The 26,190-nt window shown below is 41.4% G+C and overlaps 1 protein-coding gene across 4 annotated transcripts in view; it reads right to left on the bottom strand.

Annotated features, from left to right (window-relative positions):
* mrtfab (myocardin related transcription factor Ab) overlaps positions 1–24,963 on the bottom strand; it is a 42,178-nt gene extending 17,215 nt beyond the window's left edge. The window contains exons 1-3 of one of the 4 annotated variants that reach the window (XM_005448059.4): positions 24,696–24,963; positions 23,985–24,046; positions 20,196–20,381 (exon numbers count right to left, since the gene is read on the bottom strand). In XM_005448059.4, the coding sequence (XP_005448116.1) occupies positions 20,196–20,358 (163 nt within the window). In that variant the 5' untranslated portion in view covers positions 20,359–20,381; positions 23,985–24,046; positions 24,696–24,963. Of the gene's footprint in view, positions 1–4,151; positions 4,796–15,232; positions 15,627–20,195; positions 20,382–23,984; positions 24,047–24,129; positions 24,614–24,695 lie in introns of those variants that run through there. The other 3 variants (XM_005448060.4, XM_005448063.4, XM_005448061.4) reach the window with 3 other exon arrangements.
* Between the last annotated feature and the right edge of the window lie 1,227 nt (positions 24,964–26,190).

Below are 26,190 nucleotides of genomic sequence, written 5' to 3' on the forward strand. Positions count from 1 at the left end.
AGTGTGGTGCAAACCACTGAAGATTCCCAAGCATTTTGAGCCAGGGTTGTGTTTGCTACTTCAGTCAAGCACCTGTTCTTCCTCGCCAACAAAGTGACATCACTGGTACTCACAGTCTAGCTCACGATATAGCTGTTGCTGCTGCGGTGCTGCCTCTGTGTTATGACAAAGAATCCTCGCCTAGACGGGAACGCCGCAAGAGCCATGAATTAATGTCAGAGCCTGTGCAACTAAATGTCATTCTTTGGCTCCAAATTCGTGCTGGCGATCCCGGCTCCCCTCTGTTATTTTTACAAGTGTGTATCCTCCAAGTCGGAAAGTATCAGTCTAACACTACCCACTCCTCTCTAGAAGCAATAACTTGCCATTTGATGTTTAGCATTATAAACATGCACGCCTAAACACACTTACGCGGGTCGATCTATATGGTCTTGCTTGTACAGCAGCACTCATTTTGTCTCAGTGGCAAACACAGGAAAACACTTTCAATAAAGGAACGCGCACACAGACACACTGATACAGACTGACCGTGCCATGCGGCATTAGATGCCATGCCACATGGGGCTTCCAGGGAAGAGGTTTATTCTTAGAAAGAGAATCTTACACTTTCCCTCTATCCATAACCTCCCACCCTCCACATCTTCTATCCCTCACCCAGGATACTCCAGTCCCCCCCTAAACACCAAGCTGATGAGTTTAGTACAGTGGCAACACTGGCTCTAATGGTTGACTATAATAATAAAGCTATCAATAAACCTCCAACCACAACATTGCAGAATTCTCTGGCAGACAATTATGGCGTGAAGCAGTGTTGAAATTGTAGAATCATGTGCATAAAATAATCATGGTTGCACCACTGCCTGTTATTTTGTTTTTTTTCCTCTGTCTTTTCTTCTAAATTTGTATCTATTTTAATTCCACTTTTCCAGTGCTTTTAATTCTAGTTTTTGTCTGCTGAACTAAACTGTCATGTCTTTTGTATAGCACTTTGTAACTCTAGTATTCCTAAAGTCCTACACAAATAAATACTGCTTGCTTGCAGCACAACAACAAAGACAGGAGGCTGTGAACTGTTTGTTCTGGATTAACCACAAAGCAAACTTTAAATGGGTGCCAGAAAGACAAATGAAAACTTTTGCACTACGACGGTGACTATGGTTACATGCACTGCAGCGAGAACTTATAATAAGATAAGACAGTTTCTTTAATGGACAAAAACATAACCAACAAGGATACTGATGTTTTGTTAACTGTAAGCAGATTACTGCTTGGGAAAAAAGAGGAGGGATGTGTCTTTGTGTTTTGGAGACCAGGACATGCTCTGGGACTTAAATCAGGTTTGAAGGCCATTTTGGTTAATTTAAGAAAAAGGATGAAAAGGCAGGACAGTTTTATTGGGATACTAGGCCACAGCCAAAGCTTGCTACTACACTCATAAAAAGTTAGAGCAAAGGAAGACAAGGGAGAAAGAGGAAGACGGCAGAGATGCAAACGTTTGAAGATTTTAGATTAAGCAGAGGAAATGACAGCAGACGGCTTATTTGAAGACAATTCGCTTAGTCGATCTTTTGATTACACTCGTCATTGCAAACGTCAGAGAACTAACACTATGATTTGCACAATGATTTGTTATTTCAAAGAACTTTGTGTGGGTGTACATAAAAAACCCCCAAAACAAAACACTTTATCTCATGAAATACCTGACCTTTTTTCTGCCCAGCAACTAAAAATATGGATGTCTTTAAACCTTTCACAAGCTGAACTTTATAACAAATCACCAATAATGAAATCTTAAGCTGAACTTATAGAGCTTTTCTTTCCTAAATGTCAAGCTCAGATCTGTTTAAAGTCATCATCATCGTCTAAAAAGAAGGGTGTACAGGTAAAAAAGTCACATTAGAGGGGAAAACGAGGAGGAATTAGGATGCTGGTGGCCAACTGGGCTAAGCCTGCTGTGCTCATGTGTCAGTAGATCTGATTAAAGATGTCTGAGTTCGTCACTGTCCCCAAAGACCCCCTGGCTTCACACGACTAAGCCTGCACGCACCAACAGGAGTGACACACATGAAGGCAAAAGGCTTCGGGCCCACCGAGCGCGTGCCGCATACCCACCTAAAGACGAGCCCTGCAGACGCTTTGAACAGACGTTACGCTTGGCACTGGCTTTGGAAATGTTTTTAATCGGGAAAGATGCTCTCATCGCCCGCACGGTAGCACCGTTCAATTGCATGTGCTGAACGGACAGGCGAACGCAGCGCATGACCACAGCAAATGTTTCGCACATCAGTGAGAGTGCAAAGAAGCTAGAGAGCTAAAAGGGCAGAAACAATGCAAGGTTAAGGCCATTCACACCTTGGACTCACTCCCGCTGCCTTTCCTCTGCTGCACTGTGCCGAGAAGCAGGATGACAACACGGAGAGGTGCGGTGAATACTAATCATCCTTAAAGTTCAAGTGAGAACAGACGGCTAATGGCTTTTGCAGCTTTTGCAGTTTGTGTCACTCATGTTTCAGAGTAAGCAAAAAGCACACCGGGATTAATAATCTTAAACTGATGGTTATAGTTCAGATAAGCACGAGTAAAACAAATCCCTTTTGTTTTTTTTAAATCCCTTTGCTTTTCTCTAGACTCCATCCATCTTCAGTCATTCTAACCTCACAGGAATGTTTTGTTTCATCTGCAGCCAGTCATCTGAGACTCTGGTCCATGCTTGTAACGCTCGTTATAAACAAAGTGAAGCCTTTTTACTGTTGCACGGACCATACCAAATTAGGCTAATTTTTGATAGTATGTCACTGTTGGATGACTTCATTTTTTTGGAACGCCATGTTTTTTTGAGCCTTTTGCACATCACATCTAAATCCCAAACATGCACAGTGGCAACAAGTGTCACACAGTCATATTTAATACAGCCCGAAATACTTTAGAAATAAAACACTACTGTAAGCTGCTCTTAATGTCCCCCAAAATAGGAAAATGGGAAGACTACTGAAGAGAAACCCTGCTTGCAACTAAATATCACGGTATATCCTGCTAACTATTCAAGAAATTTCTGTATGTCTGCCTGCATGCATCTCCATTCATCTGATCCACTTCAAACTTCCATCAGTGGGACGTGGAGATCTCATATTTGGGTTAAAGTCTGTTACTGGTGTTTCCTTTCTAGTTACCTGCCCCAATCTGTGTGCAGTATGGAGGGCACACATCCACACAGAGCCATGTTTTTTGGCTCTCACATTCACATTAACACATTCTCAAGTTAATTAATTCCAAGTTTTAGCATCACAAATAAGTGCTGAACCCTCACTCCACCTCTTAACATAAACCCTAAAACCTAGACTCAAGGTCTCAAACAATCTTTTCAATATTATTAAAAAAAAAATAACAAAAGCCATTTCATTGCTCTGTTGGTCTAAAACCCAAGCTGAAACTCACAAAGACACCTGGACGTGTTATGCTTATTTATTATTTATGTTATTTATTTATGCTTTTGGTTTCCTGTGACAAATGTGTTGCTCGCTCATTGAGTTTGGAGGCGTGGCTCTAGAGAAAACTACAACCCACAATCTGCCTGTTATAGACACACTTTTTGAACAGACATAAACGTGCGCACACACTCAGAGTGTCTTTATAGCTGTCTCCCTTTGAAATCTGTACCTTTATGACTGCCTGGTGTGGAGCATTTATGTGACATCTGTAAATTTCCACCATAGTTACACTATTCCCAAATTCAAACTACACTAGGGTTTGTGAATGAATGCAAGTCAACACATTTCTTCTTTAAACATATGCATGATTTTTTGGGGTGAGCACTGACTCATTTTAAACATTAACTTGACCTTTTATGTCAACATGTTATTTGGAAGCTTTAACCTTGAAGAAATTAGCAAAGTTGCCCCACAGGCCCGGCTGTCAGCACGTCCTGAATTCACAGGGGTCAAGTCTGCTCTATTGAAAGGGTTTATCAGAAAGAACCTAAAACCACTTCAACTTCCTTCCATCTTACACAAGCCAATAAACTCTATCACTTATCTTTAGCAACACCCCATTAACTATTTATATTAGGCCATAAAGCCCTGTTTTGAAAATGTAGAGTGAACTCAGAAACAAAAACACAACACAATCTCCAGATCCGACTGTAGATTGCCCACCTTCTTTCAAGCTGTGATAGACAAGTCTGTCATGATCCATCTTCAGTCCTGCCTTCTCCATGTCATCTCCCATTGGAGGAGAGTCCAGGGAGGAGGGTTCAAAGGACAGGCAATGGTTGGTGTCCAGCATTATCATTCAGAATAGGGATTGGTTATTAGGTAAACATTGAACACCACGTTTTAAAGTAGATTTCCTCCAAAGTCCCAGATTTTGACCGTATCCCTGAAGAAGGGCACCCTTGATGTGTCAAAAGCTGTCCTCTCTTCTCAAGGGAAAGATGTGATTCAAATGCTTCAGAAGACTCCGTTCCAAGTTAACAAATATCTCCTTTTAAACCAAAACGACAAAGAGAAGCACAGCTACCGCCCTTGCCCTTCTATCCCGGTGCTTCTCCTCTGTATCAGAGCAATCGATTGGGCTGTCTCAGCTTTGCTCTCTCTCTCCTGCCTCCTGCGCTCTCCTTTTCCTTGCAGTGACAGCCGGCGAGTCACGACAGCGCTGTTCTGCAGTTTCCCAGAGAGCCGGGGTAAAGAAATCCACAGGACGAGTCGTGGATAGAAAGAACAAGAGAGCTAAAGGGAGGAAACTGAAAAGAGGCCAGCGGCTGAGGAAGGGAGGACAGCAGTGAGCTCAGCAGAGAGTCCCCAGTGAGACTGCTCTGGTTGCAGCTCCTCCTGAATCTCCCACACATGCAGGGAGACACACACACACACACACGCACACACACACACACACAGTGAGGGCTGCTGATAAAGTTTTCCTGCTCAGCTGTTGCCATTCATTCACAGTTACAAGCTCAGGGGGGCTCCAACATGAAAACCTGCTCCCTGTTCAACCCAAACACAGCAAGCTGATCAAAATCAAAGCAACAACACGACGATCGGCTCATAAAAACTTCCTCTGGCTAAACAAAACAATGACTCAGACAAGCTATGAACAGTTTTTATTAGACAGGTAGAAATGATTCCATGCACCATAAACGACCTTTGTCAAAGATGCTTGAGTAAATCTGATACCAGGATGAGTCACAGGCTGACTAGAGTGGCTGATTTGATACCCAATCACAAACGAAATTCTGAAAGATTTTCCAAACGGTTTGCCCTTCAGGGAACGCAGCAAACACAAATCTGCACTCATACTGAGAAAAACATTTTAGAAAACAATCTTATTGGAATGGTGCGACCAGCAACTTATCCAATGCGTCCTAACCTGGTCTTAAAATGATCAGATTCTTCTGAAGTTCAACACTACTGACCAAAACTGTCTGCTGACGGTAAACGCCGGCCACGGCCACAGTCACCCTTCCCCCTCAATCTGTTTTAAATAGCAGGGCCAGCTGGCCATAAGGGGGCTAAATACAGCTTGGTATCACCTGTGCACTCGCAGGGTAAGGTTACTCTGAGACAGGCATGCACATCTCTAGCTCCAAACACATACAAGAAAACTTTAAACCCAATATCCTTGAACCAAATCACTTTTTTATGATACAAAAGAAGAGTTTACCATACATTCAGCATTCAGCAGTTTCAACAGCAGCTGGCGTTTAAACACCAAATTCGAAATGAATAGCATACTACACTGATATCACACACAGGGCAGCAGTGCACCTGAAAACACAGACAACACCTTAAACAAACCCTGTCTGGTGACTACAATTACTGTCTGTTATGAGTGTGAGATTAAAGTCCACCTGCTGTTATGATTCACAGTCTGGGCAGGAAACACAGAAAAGACAGCACACGCTGGGATTAGGACATGGCTGTGTAGGCTGAATCTCAGCACTGCACACATCAGAAACCGACACAGCATGCTAAACACATACTGGCTTATTTACACCTCCACAGCTCAAAATCATAAATCCTTCGTTAAATTAACATTTCAACTATTTGTAACCAGCTTTCAGCCTCTACAGTACAGCCAGCTGTATATTTCACATAACTAAAAACCTCAGGGGCAGCGAATCCCCTGTAATAACAGTACTGAGTGAGGCAGTAATGCTGGCAAATATTTTATGGTTTTAAAACAGCTTGACCACACTGTGTGGAAGGCACATTTCACAGTTTCCCAGGATTTAACCCCACTAAATAGGATTATGTAGTAACCAGTAACCCACACTAATAGATGAGTTATGAGTTCTTCCTTAGAATTAATTTGAATTAGTTATGGTAAATGGTAAATGGTAAATGGCCTGTATTTGTATAGCGCTTTACTAGTCCCGCCTAGGGACCCCAAAGCGCTTTACACATCCAGTCATCCACCCATTCACACACACATTCACACACTGGTGGAGGCAAGCTACAGTTGTAGCCACAGCTGCCCTGGGGCAGGCTGACAGAAGCGAGGCTGCCATATCGCGCCATCGGCCCTTCTGGCCAACACCAGTAGGCGGTAGGTGAAGTGTCTTGCCCAAGGACACAACGACCGAGACTGTCCGAGCCAGGGCTCGAACCAGCAACCTTCCGATTACAAGGCGAACTCCCAACTCTTGAGCCACGATTAGTTGATACTGGGATCTCTATAACTACACAAAAAACCCACCAAAGCACTACAAACTCCAAAGGGTCTGATTCCAACGAGAGATGAAAGCTCAAAATGTGTCCAAACTGTACTGCTGCTCAAGTAAAGTACTGGAGTCTACAACCTTTGACCTGATGGGTGTTGTTGGGCATCGGTACTTTCCACTGAAGTTATTTGGCCTTGGGTATTTTATCTGGATTTTCCTTTATCCTTCACTAAAAACATTTCAGTGACTTTATAATAGAAAAAGAGATGCATTTTGTGAAGAAGACAGAATGACTTGAAGGTCTCACAGTGAGTCTGAGACGTCCATAAATAAATGGAAGGAAAACCTGAAAACACATTATCTAGTAGGGGTGGATAATCTGGCCTAAATGTTACAAGAAGATCTTTTAGGTTATTAAAGGGATACACAATCTGTTTAATGTTGAAGGCTATTATTTCAATTCTGATCTCAAAGCCTGATTAAAATTTTTATTTTTCTATACGTTCAAAACTATAAGTGGTAATTCATATTCTGGGACTTCCTTTGTTTCAGACACTTGTCTGTTGCCGCTATTCTTTGTCCACCATGGTGTTTTTGGTTCGGTACACCGTCTCTCTGTGGTATTTTTAATTATCTTTTATTAAATAGAAGTAGCTGATTTCCGTTTGATCACAGCAGCTAGCACTGCAGCAGCTTTTTTATTCCAAATTCCCTTCATGACACAATCCAGAAGGGATTTGTGTCTCCTTGTTGATTAATCACAAACTGATAGCAGACTGATAGCAGACTGACTCTATTTTATTGCCATCTTATCACTGCCTTGATGCCTTAAAATCACTTTGAAGACAGTAACTGACTGGGCGATTGCAGATCTGGTCCCCAACATCAAAGCAATCATTTTAGGCAACGAGATTCCAAGTTTGTTAATTATCAAATTAGAGTTAATGAATTCTGACTGAATAAATACATCCTTGGGAACTAGCACCTCTTCTACAAAGTGGCAAAGACCTCACCTTACAAATTTGCCGTCAACTGGATTAACTAGAATGTTTTGGCATGTTTATTCACTACCTGACCACCACTGTTTAAGCTCGCGTTTAACTTCAGAGTATTTTATTTAGGCAACATTTTACACCTAACACACATCAAATAGTTTGGGATCATTTGTCCAATGCAAAAGGTTTTACAATGTTATACAAAAACTAGAGGCACCACAAGTAAATTTAAACTTGCGTAACATTATCAGCACTGAGCCAGACAACACTCCTCACTTGTATCTTTTCATGATGTCTGAATGTTTGAATTGATGCCTTTCTAGTCAAAGGCAAGTTTACAGATGGACAAAGAATGCGCTAAACAGATGAGCTCAACAAAACCCGAGCTGCCAAGAAACTAACCAGGCCAAGTGTCAGGCTACCATAGGTCAGACCAGCCATTAACATTCCAGCAAGGAAAACAAGCAACGATTTTCTTTTCCTTTCCTTTTTACTTCCTGGTCTCCCCCCACCCACTCGCTCTTCTGTGGAGTTTACCAGCACTGTTTCCTGGGACTCGCTGACATCAGGCAGGGGATTACTCAGCGTCATCCTGAACCGAGGAGACTTTTAGCCATGGCAGCCATGTGCGTAATCATGAGGAAAAGATGTGGAATTCTGAACAAACCACAAAATGCTGCAACAAGGCTCCGCTTAATCATTTACTTTGCTATATAGTTGTAATTAAAGCAGCAAACTCACAGGAAAAGGCAGCTCTTTACATGTTTGGGGATGAGGGAACAGTACAAGTCATCCCGGGTTTATCAGATGCATAATCCCTGACTGACCTACTGCTGAACTTTAGCTTCTCTCCAAAGAGGAATCTTTGGAGTTTTGTGCTTTTGTTAGCTGTCAGAGGTAACAAAACTTCAAAGAGAGGTTTATACTTTGCAACGTACTTATTTGGCTTTTTCTAATGCAAAGTGCTACAGTGAGATCTCCAAATGCAGGGAATACTAATTCGTCCAATTAGCACAAGTTCAAATAGAATAATAAAAAATAAGCACAAACCTTTCCCAGATCCTAATCAGACATAATCCCAACATGATCTACCTGAAATAGTGCTGATAATCCTTAAATGTCACAGCTGGAGCAAGTCATAACTAGCCTGTACTACGGAGCTGCATCTTTACAGACTGGTTTGGTTTGTAGCTTTAACTTTTCGCTTAAGGAGCTCGGAAGTTTGAAGTCCTGCCCATTTTAACTACTACTACTTTATTTGATTTGATTTTCCCACATGATTATTCATCAGATGGCTGAAAGAGAAATTTAATTCTGCTTTTAAAAGCAGTGGAACTAATTAAGCCCACTCCTTTTAAACACAGTCAAAGGTTCTTTTGTTGACCAGCTTGCAGCAGCACCCCTCCCTCTGTCACATCATGTCAATGAAAAGGAGTCTAAACGAGCTCTAATTGTATACTGTTGAAGGAAACAGAAGCATCTATAAGTGCGCAAGCCCCGAAAGAGCCAGAAGCCAGCTGGCAGCTGTTAGCATCTGATTTTGTCAACCTTTATTGTAAAACAGAAACGACTGGATAAGGAGAAGGGGGGTGGAGGGTGGGGGTTCAGGTCGTGTTCAGCAAAATGAGATTTTCAGAGAAACAGAGGGGGAAAACAGAGAGCAAGAGCAGCAGAAAGGGTGCTCCCAGTGCTGAGATGACGGCTTCGTAACGCTGTTACATAACTCCAACATCTGAAAATAATTTTTATTGTAACGAACCCCCTAACCTCCTACCCTAGTTGCAGAGGAAACAACTTTTTTTCCTTCAGATGTACAACAACAGACTCCTGTCAGCAAACAAAGACAGAGTGGGACACAAATAAAAGAAACTGTTTCACTGAGTGCACATTACAGCACACAAGCATCTGACAGAGAAGTCTTTTTAATACTTACTGATTGTATTCTTACAAGTCTCTTTCCTTTAGGTGCTCTTTAGAGTTTTATAGGGCTCTTTCTGCTTCCTCCTCTCCTCTCCTTTTTCTGTTACTGTATATAACATCTAATAAAAGCCTGGCTCTTAATTTGCTTCAGCAGAGTTTTTATTAGACACAGACCTTTGGGGACACAGGTTTCTATTTATTACAAGAGTTTAAGTGACATGCAGGTGCAGATCCAAGCGTACGAAAAGACAGAGCTTCATAGACAGCTAGCTGCTAGTGCTACACATTCACTTCACAACTTTGCTTTCAAGAAGACTTATCATTAGTCACATGACATATTTGCAGATGTGTCGCAATGCTGATTAAAAAGATCTTTCATGTTCTATTACAAGGCAGATTTTTTCCACAGTGACCAAACAGACACACAAAACTTTAAATGTGGTTTGCGTTCAATGCAAAAGCAAAAGACATAACACAAAACCATATAAACCTGCAAGAGAGAAATGTGTCAGAATGCAGAAGCCTCAAATGACTTTGGGACGTCTAGAATGAGCTCAAGAAATTCAATCCAGCCACACACAGCTTTGTTTTTAGTCGGGTGTAGGAATACTTGAGATGTGATGTAACCTCTTCGAGAGTTTCCCAGCCTCTCTGGATTGGTGAAAGGTTTGATGTTATCAAGCATTGCCAACAGATATTCTTGTTTGTGCAGAAAGGCAACTATGTTCTCACACTTACTGGAACTTAAAACCATTTTCTAGTTTATTTAGCCAAAGAGGTGACATATGAGGGAGAAAATACTTAATATTTGTCATTTGTTATGAAAAATGTTGGTGGTTCCTCTTTTTGTCCCTCTTTTGAGGCTATATGTTTCACATATAGCTTCAATAATGTATGGTAGGCACATCCTAGCCTACAGTCCTGATTTTTGTGACTCGTGACTGAGTCATCCTGATGAAACAGGAGTCCTGCCAGTTCATGGTGACCTCTGTTACATTCATCAGCGAACACTAAGTGCGCCACATTTGGTGTTGGCAGGTGAGTCACAGGCTAATAGGTCTTCTATTATTCAGAAACACCAGAGCACACCGGGTAGAAGAAGATCATAGAGCACATGTCTTCTGTTTGTGGGCCTACTTGTTCCCACAGCTTGCACAGCAGGAGCTTAAACCTTGAGTTAGGTCCAAGAGGTTTTGAGACATGATGCAGTTTTTGCATTATACCTCTGTACACCACTACAGTGAATTTTAAATCAAGCAATCAAGGCATGATTGAAGTGCAGACTTTCAGAGGATCAAAAAGGACTATTAATAAAAGATGTTGAGTGGATTACTATCATTATTATCATTGCAACTTTAAATATAAGGTCTTAGGAGATGTGGATGCAAATGAAGGTGACCATAAACAGGCTGAAAAACACAATGCAACTGTCCAGATATTTATCTGTACATGTGCAGTTCCATCCAAGTGTAGCATGTAGGACATAAATTATTGTTTAAAATCCTAATTACTTCTGCTGCTTGCAGCTGTTTAACAGACTGTCTTTGTTCAGCCAATAGTAGATGTAATAGATTAGGGGAAAATGTGACCTAAGCTACGTGCTTGCCTAGTCTTCTTTGTTTGTTTTCACTCTCACAGTTTCTTTTTTTGTTTTGCACTTGAGGCTGACTAAAGCCTGGAACTCTAAGTGGGGACTACACAACATGAGCATAATTTTAGAGATTAACCGATCAATTGGTTGGTGACCAGAATCCGCCGGATTTCAGCTGACTGGCCATGATCGGTGTCGGGCCAGTCAGCCTCAAATCTATGCAATTCTGTGCCAATTCCACTCCATCTTTTCTTTTACCTTTGCAAAAAAAAAAAAAAATCAAACAAACACATGTTCTGTTTGGTAATAATACATTTTTGCACATTGGTTTGGCTAAAATTCTATCAGACTGCCTTGTAATGCTGATGTTAACACAGCAGCCAATAATTTGTCAGTGTAGCATGAGCAGTTTCCTCAGTCCAGCAGTGAATAAATTCAAACTGTTCAGAAATCTTGTCTTTTCTTTGCATTGCAGTAATTTTAGTTAAGATATAATGTTTTACTCCTAATTCTAGCATGAACTGCTGGGTTCATTCAACTCTGTTTGCATACAAGAAGAACCTAAACACAGCATAGTAACTACATTGCCATCTAGCATATTAGGAGGTGTAATTACAGAGAAAAAGACATGTAAAACGTGTTAAAGTGTGATGTATGAAATTCTTTTCAGATTGATTTTAAATTTAAAAAAAATTTGCAGAAAAAATAACTGTTTTCTTTCATTAAAACTCCTAGAAAGAAAATCTGAACAGGCCAAGAACTGAATTGGTAGACCAGATTCTTCTTAAAAAATTGAAATCAGTGCATCGTTTAGTAGTTTTCCATGGTCTAATGTTATTTTTCAATTAATTCACATCCAGTTTACTGAATGTATTCAATACCTTTTTTTAAAAGGGCCATTTTGTGGTAGTTGTTAAAGAAAAGAAAGATGTAAAAATAAAATAAATTAGGAATTTGTTGCTGCGTTTAAAAACAGCAAGATTGACTGTCATTGTCTCATCCTCTCATTCATCGTCTTAACCGCTTACCCAGTATACGATGACAGCGGGGCTGGAGTCTATTCCACCTGCCACAGGGTAAGAGGCGAGGTACAACCTGGCCAGGTCGCCAGTCTATGGCAGGGTTATTGTTGCATAAATAAAATAGCCAGTTAGTTTATTTCTCATTGCACTGGGATTACCTCGCTTCCATATTTTAAACTTCCAGTTTTTAAGTGGATAACGTTGGGTTTAGTATGTTTGGTACCAAGTTAGTAATATAGTATTATTCCAATACATGATTACCCCTACCATACAATGCAAAACTACTGCAGTAATTTGAAGGCAGCACACATTCTCATTAATAAAGCACCCCTTTGCCTTCATTTTCTGTCTTGCTACTCACAGCACCAATTATAAATGTGCAAATGTGTGCTGTAGCTGTGCTCAAAATACACACCGCAGCATAACCGTGTTTGTGAAACTGAACATCAAAACGTTTCATGCTGTACACAGCATGTTGCATTCAAGTGATAAACAACTGATATTAGCTGGGGTAAATGTGTGTCCATCTGCCCAGAATGGTCAGCTTTGAAACTGAATTGCATGTTATAAGATGTGTGCTTGTGTGTCTTTAAAGATCACTGAGCTACATGAGTGGGCTTGTACCTGTGGGTGTGCAGGCATTGTGTTCTTGTTGCTACGAGCAGACCTGCGAAGCGCTTTTCTTTAGCTTTAGGCAACAGATCTGAGTGAGGTTTTTTTGGATATGCTCTCACACTTCTCATTATCTAACAGGAATTTGCTGGATTGTAAATGAAAGATGTATGTGTGTGTCTGTGCTTGTTCAAATACCATGCTCTCAGGACACACAGTCAAAAAAATTTTTAAAAATAAAAAAAAATGAAAGGCTACCAATTCCCCGAAGGGCATGTCCAGATTCTGACAGTGACACCAGTTGTGAAATGTGTGTGTGTGTGTGTGTGTGTGTGTGTGTGTGTGTGTGTGAGTGTGAGGGTGAGTCACGGGTAGCCTGTGGGTGTGTGCGTGGTGTGCTGGACACACTTAAGTTCTAAGCTTCTTGCAGGACTTGCCTGTGTTGCATAAATATTCTCCTGCCTGTGTGTTTATTAGACTGGATGCTGTTTACATTCACCAAAAGCTACGACATTTGGTGTCCCGTTGTTTGGACTCAATCTGTTTTGCCGTGTTGCTAGGAAGCACAGATTTGTCCTGCAGTTCCATACATATTCAAACTCCAATGTGCACAGATCTATCTATCACCACATGAATAAAGATATGAAATGTGTGCAGTGAAAATATGACAAAAAGCGTGTTGTTGCAATTATGTTTGTATACTGTATAACAATTTCATGTGTGTTAATGATTTTTGGGGAATTATGGAGATTAGCTAATACCATGAAAGAATTACTGTTATAAAGGAAAGGAGACATGTAGCTGGATTGTGTAGGTTGCAGCTGTTTGCAGGGATAAGATCAAAACAACTTTTCCTTCCTTCCCTTCTCTCTTTAATTTTTATATTTTTTCTACCTTTTGGAATATTCAGTTCTTTCTGCATTTCTTCTTCTCTTTCTCTCCACGTTTATTCCTTCACTTTCTCGCCATCTATCAGTCCCTCCATCCTATTCTTCCCTCTCCTCTTCACTCCTACTCTCAGCTTGACAGAATGATCTGGGGTCTCTGCTGCTGGCAGCCTCCCAGTAGGTTACATAACAGTACCAGCAGCCTCCCTGAATCACTGCTGGGCTAAGCTAGCCTCAGCAATGATACATATCTTAACTACTACCCAAAAGCATGAGTGTCTGGCTGTGCAGGGATCACATTATATTCACATTTTTAATTTTTCACACTGATCATTTCAGCCTCATGCAAATGAGACCCTTGTCCTACATCTTGATGTAATCTATAGCCCGTCATGTGCTGAAGACAAAGAAGCATGTGATATTTATCTGTCTTTGTTTACAAGTCTGAATGACGCAGGGAGGCAAATCCAAAATCTCACTTCATGGAATTTCAGCAGGAGGCTACCAGCTCCACTCTTACATTTCACCCTTTTCGTGACCATCTTTTAGCAGTCAACCCTTAGTCTGCAACTACCTGTAGTTTGTAAAGGAGTCATTTGCAGTCAAGTCCTGAAGGTCAAAACGGTTTAAGTGACTAGAAAGTACAAGAGGTGATTTAAAAACATGGAGGCTTTGTCTGGATCAGACAGTTTGAACTCGCCTCTGTGCCTGTAACAGAAAATTCTGCAGGTTTTAAATTCATAGCAAACATTGCAGCATCTACTAGTTGCAGGTATATTGCTTATTCAATCAGCTGCCAGCTGCAGACAGCGCTGACACTCTGTCTCATTGCATTTATCATTTAAAAACCTCTTTCTACTCTCAGTGGCAGTAGACGTAGTTTACAATGTGATCTGGAACAATCCGTTCTGACTGAGCGGGTAATTTCTGCTGAAATCTAGAGCAAAATCTGTGACGCCTCTAACCTAATTTCCCCCCAGCCTCAGTCTCCGTCAGTGAGCCCGGCATATGCCTCTATCCCTCCTCCCTCAGCTAACCTCTGACTCTCCAAGTTCGCCTGGATCCTGGCCCACTGCCTGTAGTCACTCCTTGGGCAGAACTCATGCCTTGTCTGGACAGTTCACAGCTGCTGAGTGATGGATGGCCTTCCCCCTCTCCCTAACCTAACTATATCTTCCAACCTGCACAGCTCCTGCAGCCCCTAACTTCTGCTTAGGACACACAAACCTGGCATCACAGCCCCGCCTAGCTTCTGTGCCCTGCGGATCTCATTTACACACATGTACTGTATGGTCTGCTTTCCACCAACTCAAGACTCAAGAAACCACTGGAAACTATGTTTTTTCTTTTTTTCCAGATACACACAATTTATATATTCAAAAGGTTGCAGCGTTGCAGCTTGCAGCTAAAATCTACAGAGGCACTTTTCATGACTGAAGATTTCACATGTACTTCACCTTAAGGTCCATTTTAAGGTAGACCAAACTTTCAATTGTTTCCGTAAGTTTAAAACAAAATGCACAAAGACTAGAGACTCAAATGGGCTTTACCTGACTGGATAGTCATATCCCTCTGCACCATGCTGAAGGGAGACTTTACCTTCCTGGCAAGATTATGGATTCATATTCCAAAGACAGCCAACTTGGTTCATTTGAGAAAACACAGGAGTCTGAGGAGAAGTCCGACAGCAGAAAAGCCACAGCAATGCTGTCGCAGGGAACTGGTGCTCCACAGGTACTCCAACTCACAGTCCCTTTCTCTGAACTGTCTTGTCTACAAGTGCATGCACGCCCCAACAGAAAGGGCGTGTGTAGGTCTGTGCGTCTGTCTTATTGCTCCTTGGATAAGAACAAGATCCACCCATACGCTGTTCCGTGAATGATTTTTAAGCTCTTCTTAAAAAGAAAAAGGAAACTTTTGGTCACTCCTCTGCACTCTAAAACAAGAATAAAAACAAGCTGATTCCAAGCCTCACCTCCTCAAGTCCAAGTGACACACCCCCCTCTTTTCTTGCTTTTCACTTTCCTTCACTATCCTTCTGTTCCCTCTCTGAGAAATTATGCAATACAGCCATTTCAGACATGACCGCCCTTGTTCCCCCCGCTCTTTACGACATCCCCATCCTCCTTCTCATGTTGCTCTCACAGCCCACACTCAAGCAAGTTCCTTCAGCTCAAAGTTTCAAATGATTGCAATTCCATTATCATAGCATGACCAGGTTTTTTGGCACAAAAAACCTCAGAGGCAAGTTTGCAACTGGGAAGGCAGGAAATGTAAAATGCTTTCAAGACTAGTCTTGGTTTATATCAACCTTCCCCTTTAAAAACAGAGGGAGCCAGCTCCCTCTTCTTCTCTCTTGCATATGCATTAATGTATACAGACCCAACCATCCTGAAAAACATGCCACGTATCTCTACAGCGTGTTTAACAACAAATGTCCCAGCCTTTATCAAGTACAGTTAGCATACTGTACAACCGGGTATCAGAGATAAACCTTGGATAACCTTCCCAATGCAGGTTCTGCGCTTCCACTGCAACACATGTACGTGTGCAGAAATGTACATCCAATCACATGCAGTGCTGTAAAGGCATTTAGATAAGCTGCAGGGGTGTCTGCAGCAACATGTTTGCTCCTGGCTACCACACTGAAGTGTAAGGAGAAGGCCAAGACGAGCAGGGGTTGTTTAAAGAAGGGAGTGATGGCCTGAGGCTGTGAGACGGTGAAGTAAACAGGGTGTTGGGACAAGCAGCCACAGAGCCATTCTTAAATACTTCCTTAATGACATAAACACATTTGAAATATTGTTCAAGAAACACAAAGTTTCTTATCTTATTCTTTCACTGCATTCTAAAAGTCAGCCTTCTACTGCCTTAACTCTGTTTTCCATTGTACTCTGTAACTCAGATTTTTATTGTATGTGTTATTGTGCATTGTTCTCTCCCACTGTTGATTTATAAATCATTGACTGATCCAACCTTGCCTAACCTTCATCTCCTTACAAATCAACACCAAGTCAACTAATTTTCCCTCCAAGTAAAAATGGGTGACCAACGCCCAGCTGGGAACAATGGCCAATATGGCTGACAATTCTGATATGGCAAGATACATGTGCATGAGTGAGTGTGTTTGACTGACCTTCTAATACATTCTGGAAACAAATGTTGTGGACTGATGAAGCTGAAATAGATTTTTTGTGGGGCTCGGCTGGGCTATCAGCCGATAGCTTTCGTTTTCTTTTGTATCATAAATTAGATACTTCCTCCTTCCTTTTATAGCACTGCGCTCACAGTCATCCCTATAAGTTCAACCTTCCTCAGCAGGTTTAGTTCAGCTCAAGCTAAGATGACAGAAAATGAGCCTTTGGTCAGCAAAATCTTTCTAAAAGGCATAACAAGGTTTCCACAGATGAACACGTAGAAGGATCATTAGTGTTTGCCTAAAGCCGCCTTTGTTTCCAGAAGCTCTCACATAAGTTGGCTTCAACATCGCTCTCCCCCATGCCTTCCATTCTGCCCTCCACAAGAGCACAAGCCCACTTTATGGTTAAAAAACACCAGCTAGTCTAGGCGTACTCCCTACCAGATGACCAGCTGCATGTCTTCGCTTACAATTCACAATCCACAATGGACTATTTCAAGAGGTGCAAGCTAAAGGTTTTGCCATTTCCCTCATAGTCCACTGAGGACTATGGACATAAATAGCACTGCATACAAGATGGGTCAAGACAGAGTAGAAGCCCTTTGCAGAAAGAATGGATGAAAGGGGAGAAGAACTCGATGACTCTTAGCTACAAAAACGTTTTAACAAACTTTGACTTTTGCTAAGTGCTAAGTGTTTTCTGGTTACTTCTGCAACTGTAACAAACGGATACATTCTTAAAGACAAATTTGACTTTATACCTTTTAGGAAACAGCTCAAGTTTTGCTCTCTTAGCAATGGTTTTCTTGACACTATGCCACTAAGCACTGCTTCACTTGTAATTCGGCATTATGACCTTAAACAAATCAAAGATATTAATCCAGCAAATGTAACTTTTCCACTGTGACTCAGCCTAAAGAAAACATGCAGCAAGCTCTAATCTACTGTAGCGGGAGGTCAAAGCTGAGGAGCAAGCCAATTAGGCACAGAAGCTTCTTCACTCCCTTCTTTCTGGAGACTTCAGTGCACACAGTCTTTTACATACACACAGTACCACCTCAGAACTTAAATCTCTGTATTTCGCTTGCCTTTAGACGCCCTCCATGGTGAGCTAATCTCTCTACTGACTAATGAACAAGAAGTACAGGCGCATCTGACATTTAACTTCTGCCTCCCAGACAAGTGCTTTTCCCACCTTCCACGTGTCCTCAACTTATGTAAGATATTCCCCAAGCACACCTTTTCTATGCTTGGAGGATTTTATGTTCACTTCTATTAGGCATGAGAAGTGTTCGACAAAATCTTAACTTGGGGCAGAAGCAAGAGTGCTGCTGGTTTGTGATATCTGTTAAGCGTTTCCTACACGACATCCCAGAAATAGGACATTTCTGAAAAGCCAACAGGGATAACTGTAAATACAACACTTATTGATTTTGACATTGTAGTAATGTATAGGGATGGGTATCGTTTAGGTTTTATCCGATACCGGTGCCAAACCGGTACTTTTGAAACGGTGCCGGTGCTTAAACGGTGCTCAAACCGGTGCTTAAAGAATGGAGAACACAAAATTGGTCCAAAAACATCTCATGTTCAGCTGGGTTTTTTTGTAAAAAGATAACAATGTTAGCCTTTTCTGCAGCTATAGGGCATATATGGTCTCACTCTTGGCTGGAAGCAGTGCTTAAACAATGGGAAAAACACAAACTTTGTCCAAAAACCTCTCATGTTTAACTGTTTTCCACTTTTTCTTTGGTCATTTTAGCCTTTTTGGCCAGGGTGAAGGGAGTATCTGCCATCAAACAAGAAGACAGCCGCATGTAACTACGACCGTGTTTGCTAGTTCACCTTACATGCATTAATGTAATAATGTGGTTAGCCTACTCAACGTAAATTACACACGAACAACATGAAGCTACTCACGCAGAGAAGAACGGCTGCTGCTGCCATCATCATCCGTCATCATTTCTGCTACACTGGCAGGGCTAGGGGCCAGGACTCTCCTCTTCGGGTTTTTGGGGGATGTTGCTAACTCCGGGTCCGATAACAGGCACCACACCCGCAGTAGATGTGCACGGTGTGAGGTCTCACAGCAAGCTATCAAACACGGCGCATTTCTCGGCTTTAAAAAAATACGCTATGCGTCGCCAGGTGTTTCATCAGATTTGAGGTGTTACCTCCTTTGACAGTATCACAGTATCAGCTTAAAGCACTTGTTGCAGGCTGCTGAGTTTGCATCTTTTGCTGTGAAGTACAGCCAGACTTTTGATCGCTTCGCCTTGGGCGTTTTTAATCTGTAGCTCTGCTCTAAAAGAACGTACGTACCTGGCCCCGCCTACTATCCTCGTAAACTTAAAATGATTGGCTAGAATTGGCTCAGGAAAAAAAAAAGCACCGAAATAAAGCACCGAAATGTGCGCTGCTTTTCGGTCTGGTTACTACCGTTTATGTCAGAACCGGTGCCATCATGGCACCGGACACCGGTACCCATCCCTAGTAATGTATATAATGGCGAACATGTAATGGTTAGATGGTGAGTCCAGGAAGGATGTGAGGCAAAAAAACAAACAGTGTGAAGCTACAAGACAACAGAAAGACAAAGTGTTTTTTAAAGCTGCTTTACAAAACTCGTGGTGAGAGCCAAGAATCAGGCAGTAGGGCAGTTTTATAACACTACTTGATTACAAATGAGCAGAAAACATACATATGAAAAGCCGCCCTGCACGTAACTGAGGCTTTGTGGGACTTTTTACAGAAAGACCCTATCACTGAAGCAAACCTGGTGTGACATGCTCAAAGGAAGTGTAGCTAGACAGTGTTTATACCATGTTTTTCCGCCAGAAAAGCTGTTAGACGTGGTGGCTGCAATATGACTGGGGGGTCAGGTGGGTCTGTTCACTAAAATTTAATCTTGCACTCTATCAAAGCGGCACTATCCATCGACTATATCACTAACTGCCGTTTCAGAACCAGCAGGGCTGTAGCACAGATAGAGTAGGCAGAGATAAGTTTATGAAGAGAAACTGACATGTAAAAACCCCAGTCTTACAGATCTGAATCACATTTAACTCTGTTTACATACAGTTGTGATAAAATACTCAGTGTGTGATTTAATCAAACATCCTGCACAGTGGATGGTAAAATGATATTAAGTCATAAAAACTGGATTTTAGAACCTTTTTAATTTCTCTATAGTTTTGGAGAGCAAGCTCTTATGTGTAAAAACATCGAATTAAAATAACAGTCGTAGCTTTGGATGTATTTTTGCCACGTGACAGATGTCTGCTGTGGTTTCTTTAACACCTATCCAAAACCTAGCATCAAAATTAAGCAGTGTTGGCTGAAAAACACAAAGGTCACGTGCGTCACTGTCTCACCATTCTTGCGCTCCTGTATAGGCAGCAGATTGGGAGCAGGCTGAAGGGAGAGCTCCTGAAGCTCGCTGGTCACGGCGTCGCTCTGGGGGCTCGAGGCCGAGCCTGGCACACTGGCAACTTCCATACTGCCAGGACTTGGCTCCTCCCCTTTCTGTGAGTCCATCGATGCCAAGGTGACAGAAAGACCTGGAATCGTTTGTTCAAAAGAGAAAGAGAAAGTGTAATGTCTCGTGAAATAATCAGAGGCCGCAGAGTTGAAAGCTCCATATGAAAGGACAGTGACTAATGCAACTGGTGCATATGTATGCAGTTTTTTATTTAGGAATTGACCAAACAGGATTACACACACACACACACACACACACACACACACACATCTATTTTTTCCATTTTCTGTAGCCATGTGGCTCTACACAGGAAATGAATAAACAAATCAAACTGTGGCTAATAACTGAGTCAGTTTGTACTTTTCTGAGCTATACTGAATATGAAGCGCTGTTGCAACATGGATAATATTCCCTTGGTCTAATTGCTGAAGCCGCAATGACATCCATTCTTCCAATTGCAATTTGTTTCCCCATTAAAAACAGATCTATTAATGAATTACTAAGAATTGGATTTTAGAAATTCCAGTGTTCAGCTTGTCCTTTATGTAGTTAGAGTTGAGGAATCCTCAACTTTGCCACGCTATAAAAACAAAACAATACCCCAGATATGTTCACAGGCTTTAACAAGTCTGAAAAACATAGTTCCAGGAACCTGAGTCCTAGTCCCAGAAACCGTTCAGTCTGACTGTCTGTCTCTCTCATACACAAATAACTTGGGAAAGAGAAAGAATGCTGATCTGTAGACCAGGGATTAAATCAGCCATCACGGAAGAATTTGCATGTTTCAGCTTTTACAACTGTTGCTGTGGCCGCTGTTCTAAAAAGGCAGCTTATGTTTTGTTTTTTACTTCTTAACAACCTCAGCACGATTTCCATACATTTAACCCAAGTAACGAGTCGCCATCAGAGCTCGAGGTATCTCATAAGGAAGCTATTAAAAAAAAAGTGCCTGTCTATCTGTGTGCTGCCTTGCATTTGGCAGAGAGACAAAGTCCCTCCTTGGGAACAGTTAAAGTAAAGTTGAACGTTGAGCTGAGGAAGTGTATAAAAAAAATATAACAAAAAAACCCCACTTAATATAGAAACACATATAGTCAATTTGGACTAAATGGAGCCTCGAGGCAAAGAGTTCAGGACACTTTCCTATCTGAGGCTGCCCACTCCTTGTAAACCTGTAATGAGTAATGGGAATAGTGCAAATGTAACCTAAACGTGTGCGGGTTTAAACAAGCTAAACCTGCTTTTAGCAACAAAAGCATTCAGTTTAGCTCAGGCTACTTGGCTTTAGTGACAACTGTCACTATATAAATGCAATTCATTATCATATTATTAACATGGATATCTTCTAATGTTTCCATGGAAATTTTATGCAAAGCACAAACACGTGGCGCAATAAACTGTGCTCTGTAATGAGCCAAAAGTCATACATGTCACTGACTTTTGAATAACTTTAGTCTATTTCTGGTTCTCCATCAAGCTTAGGTGATTATTGCTGTGTTTACAAAAAAAAAGCCCCGTAAGCCATCACAGTGTGAAAGTGATGCAACAGGCACAATTGTGTAAAGTGTGCACTTGATGCGATTCACACTTCATTGGCGTAATGGTTGGGGGCAAAAAAAAAATTCTTAAAATTGCTGTTGCTTTCTGACTGGCAGGTACATTTATACCGCAAACTGGTTAAGCGTGTGAAGAAGCGAAGCCTGAAGGCTAACCTTCCTGTGAATAGTCAAACCATTCAAAACCATGTCATGGAAGAGATTTTCCTGATTTACTGGCACAAGCCTGGTGTAACTGGTTCCTTTCTCAAACACTCCTCTGGACTGAGCAGGCCCGGTAACTTTTGACAGCTACTCGCTAATGGTTGTTTACAAAGGCAGGACCTGCCGCTGTGCTGTGTGCTGATTTCCCTCTTGCGCTCTCTGCAAATATGTGTTTTCTAGCTGTGGGGTTCTGATGGGGATTCTGTCATTACTGCACAGCGGGGCTGCAAACAATGAGGCAGTGTTGTCTGAGATGCTGCTCCTCTCTTTCTCTCACAATCAAACACAAGCTCACACGTCTGAATAGCGACACACTAACCGCACGACACTAAAGTTTCTCTTGATCTCACTGGATCACTGCACGTTTGATCGCGACAAACATAAAACACTTAGATAGCAGTTGATAGAAGACAAATGTTATTTTTAAGTCAATTAAAGCAGAGAGATAAAAAAAATTGTGAACCTATCAGAATGTAGGTAAATAGTGTTACTTTTTATGGAAAATAATAATTTTGAGTCGTTAAAACTGGATTAAAAATCAGTCTTCTCTGATCTCTGGGGCTGAGTTTCCTCACAAATAGACTTTAATTTACTTTTTCATCCATCTGAGCGAGTTCACGCTGGCAGCTGCTGTCCAAGATGCTAGAGTCGGGGGTTCGACACATGGACAAGAGATTCTCTAAAGAAACAACTAAACATATTGTTCAGTCATTTATCTGGCACAAGGCTTTTACTCAGTAAGTATCTGCACCTTATACAGAGCATCCATCCATCTCATTTTAGGGTCTAACGCAGCTGTGAAAGGGTGAAAAACAGGTCACCGGTCTCTCACAGGCTAACACAACCCACTTTTACAAATTATAAACCAGATTCTCTCATTACTAGTCAATGACAGACCTAATAAAATACAGCTAAAAATTAGCAAAATGTTATAATTTAATATGATTTAATAAGATGACAATTATTTAAACAAATTATATAGCTGGTCCAAATAACCCTGTATCAGTGCGTATACATGTTACAGACAGAAATCAAACTGCATAAGCATTTTTTCACCATTCTGTCCAGCTGTCAAAGTCACCTGATATTTAACAATGACTTTTTGACCTGATCACACAAGAGATTTGGAATCATTTTACAGATGACAACAGCCAAAACTAGTCTAGTTAGACCGCCTGACTGCTCACCCAGAGAAAACAAATCAGAAAACTGGTTTAGAAAGGCTCAGAAAACCTTGCTAAAATAACATTAAATCAATAATTGAGACTAAATAGTTGTATAAAGAAATTATTTAGTGCTATATCTACATGAGCTCAATAACAGCGTAAGCCAACACGATGAGACACGCAAGATAATGCATGCACTTGCTTCTTCAATCTGATGTGTGATCTTTGTTTCAGCACACCACGCTGAGATGCCTATCTCCTCGACAACAGGTGAGAAAAACTGCGAGGCGTTATGTCTGCAGCTTTTGTCGAGGCCTCACACAAAAGCTAGCTTAATACAATAAAGCCAGTGACCTAAATATCAAGTGTCACACATTAAATTAACCTCCAAATCACGAATGAAGGATGACAGATCTTCACAGTTGCCTCATCCCTACTTTCCCCAGCAAACAGCTGCTGTTCAAACATGCATAATGTGCTATTCTGCTGAATAGTACATTCAAATGCTGAAACACACTGGAAGCATTCCTCCCTACACGCCCACACTAGCCTTTCAGATATGCATCATCATTACACTGGTACACACTGCGAGGCACACACGTCCTGACAGCCAGGGCTGTTTCACCATCAGTCACAGGAAACCAGCTACCAAGAATTACAAGAGCTTTTCAGTTCCCCAGCAAACAGGTAAAAGGATGTGGTTGCAACCTGGCTTATCATAAACTAGGCCAGATGTGAACAAGGCTTGTTGCTTACCTGTGTTACAAAATCTGGAAGGGGGGTTTTCCCATTTCAGGAGGACAGAGCTTTGAACGGTCCTGTAAAACAAAATAAGAGCAAAGCTTCAGTACAAATAGTCTGTTATACCCCTTTGCTCTTCTGATCCACTACTTGTACGTACTATGATGCTGAGCAGCTGTATCACAGTAACCAGGGCATGTGCAGGAAAAAAAAAGAAAAGAAAAAAGATCTACAATAGTAAAAGACGTTTTGAAAAAAGACTCATGACAACTGATAAGATGGGCTAAAGAAATCCACGTTTCAGGAGGCCTTTCCACAGATGTCATGGGGCCGCAGCCTGCAGCTGTCACTGTCCAAAACACACAGGCATGCTAAGCTATTGTTAGCCTGTCTGGGTGGGAGTGAACCTAAACATTCAATACGCGAGCCAAAGTCGGGCTGCTATAGAAAAGCGGACACACGCGCCACACTGAACGTGAAACGCTATCAAATACAACAATAAAGTATTTAACGCTGACACCGGCTTCAGCTGAAAACTCTTCGGCTCCCCTGCTGACTGCAGACACAGACACCCCAAGTTAGCTAGCAACCGTTAGCATGCCATAACAACATCACCTCTAAGTGCTAACGCCTACGATCAGTTATCTGCCACGCTGTTACTCTCGCTGAATAGAAATCAAGATGCTGCTCTAACTCCAAACCATGAATTTGTATTTTTATGCTTACTCATAATGTTCGCCACTTGTGTGTTGTGTCTGTGAGGATAAACGCCTTTGGCATCACAGCGCCACCCCCGAATCACAAAGGAAACTTTGACCGGAAAACCCTCCTCTGCGTGGGACGCAGAGACCCACTTCCTTCGCTACGCCGTTCCCACGGGTTCAGCCCGCTTCGGTAACAGGAGATAAAAGAGCGGAGCTTTGTCCGCATATCCCTTTAAAACACTGCCCTCGCCACAAAAATAGGTATGCTGTTTAACTTGAAGTGGAGAGTGTGTTTGCACTTCTGAGAACTGTTTCTGTCACACATGCGCAGTCTCTGTCTCCCTCTAGTGTTCAACTGCGTGTACTTCAGGACACACGGAGCTACAGGTATTAGCGTTATATTTATATCTCTAAAATAAAGAAGCGCGTTTTTCTATGTGATTTTCACTTCGGTCTGAAGTTTGCAATGCTACAATCTTTTTTTCTTTGTAATATTCTTAATCCAATAATGTATCTTTTATGTGATTTTTAATAAACAAAGCCAAACTGACATACCAATTCTTAGTCTGAAAGACAAACAGAGATGCGTTTAGATAAAAGTAAATAAAAAAAATATTTATTGATGTATGTAATGTAGTTATTGATTCAGATTATTTGGATTTATATTTGTAGAATAATCAGTGTTTTATTTTATGGTAAAGCTTTTTCTGCAAACCAAATAAAAATAATATAAGGTCCATTTTTATACATAGCCCCAGATTTTCTGTTTAATTATCTTGGTGCACTTAGATTTCTAAGTCTGGGTTTCTATCTAGCTTTCCCTTATACTTTATACTTATTAGCCCTCGGATTACCATTGTTATTCAAATAATGGCTGAGCGATCAAAGGAACCATAAGGGATTTCATGCACCATTCACAGTTTCACTGTAATCACCACGTGTACTTAGACATGCACAGTTTAATCACTGAGACAAGCACATGCTACTGGCAGGATCAATCAGGTTGCTCCTTAGATATCCACCCGGCCAGGAGACACCCTTCAATCAGGGGCCCCGGATGGATTTTAAGTTCTTCAGCTTTACCTTCATTGTGTATTGTGTATCTCCAGCCTTTGACATTCAGAGGTTCATAATTGAACGACAGGTACTTCAGTTTCATGGAAAAGTGAGGACTGTTCTGTTATTTCCTGACAAATGAAGCAGACTTCATGTATGAAGTTGATTCAGAGTCTTGAGTTATATTTTATAGGTCTTCACTGTATAAGGCTCCCTTAATTCCTGTGTATTTAAAACTGTGTATAAACTGTATATTCTGTGTATTTATTATCTCACTCGTATTGCCTGTTAATGCCCTGTCCTTATCTTCAACGTCATGCTGCTCTGTTCTAGCTTAATTAAGTCTTTCTGATTCTGATTCTGAATGTGAGACTACTAGAACTGGAGCCCCCTACTACAATAAAAACAACATTACCCAGAATCCTCTGGGCCTCCTTACATAACCAACATCACACCAGCTC

This window comes from Oreochromis niloticus, linkage group LG8 (assembly GCF_001858045.2).
Source record: "Oreochromis niloticus isolate F11D_XX linkage group LG8, O_niloticus_UMD_NMBU, whole genome shotgun sequence".
NCBI lineage: Eukaryota > Metazoa > Chordata > Actinopteri > Cichliformes > Cichlidae > Oreochromis > Oreochromis niloticus.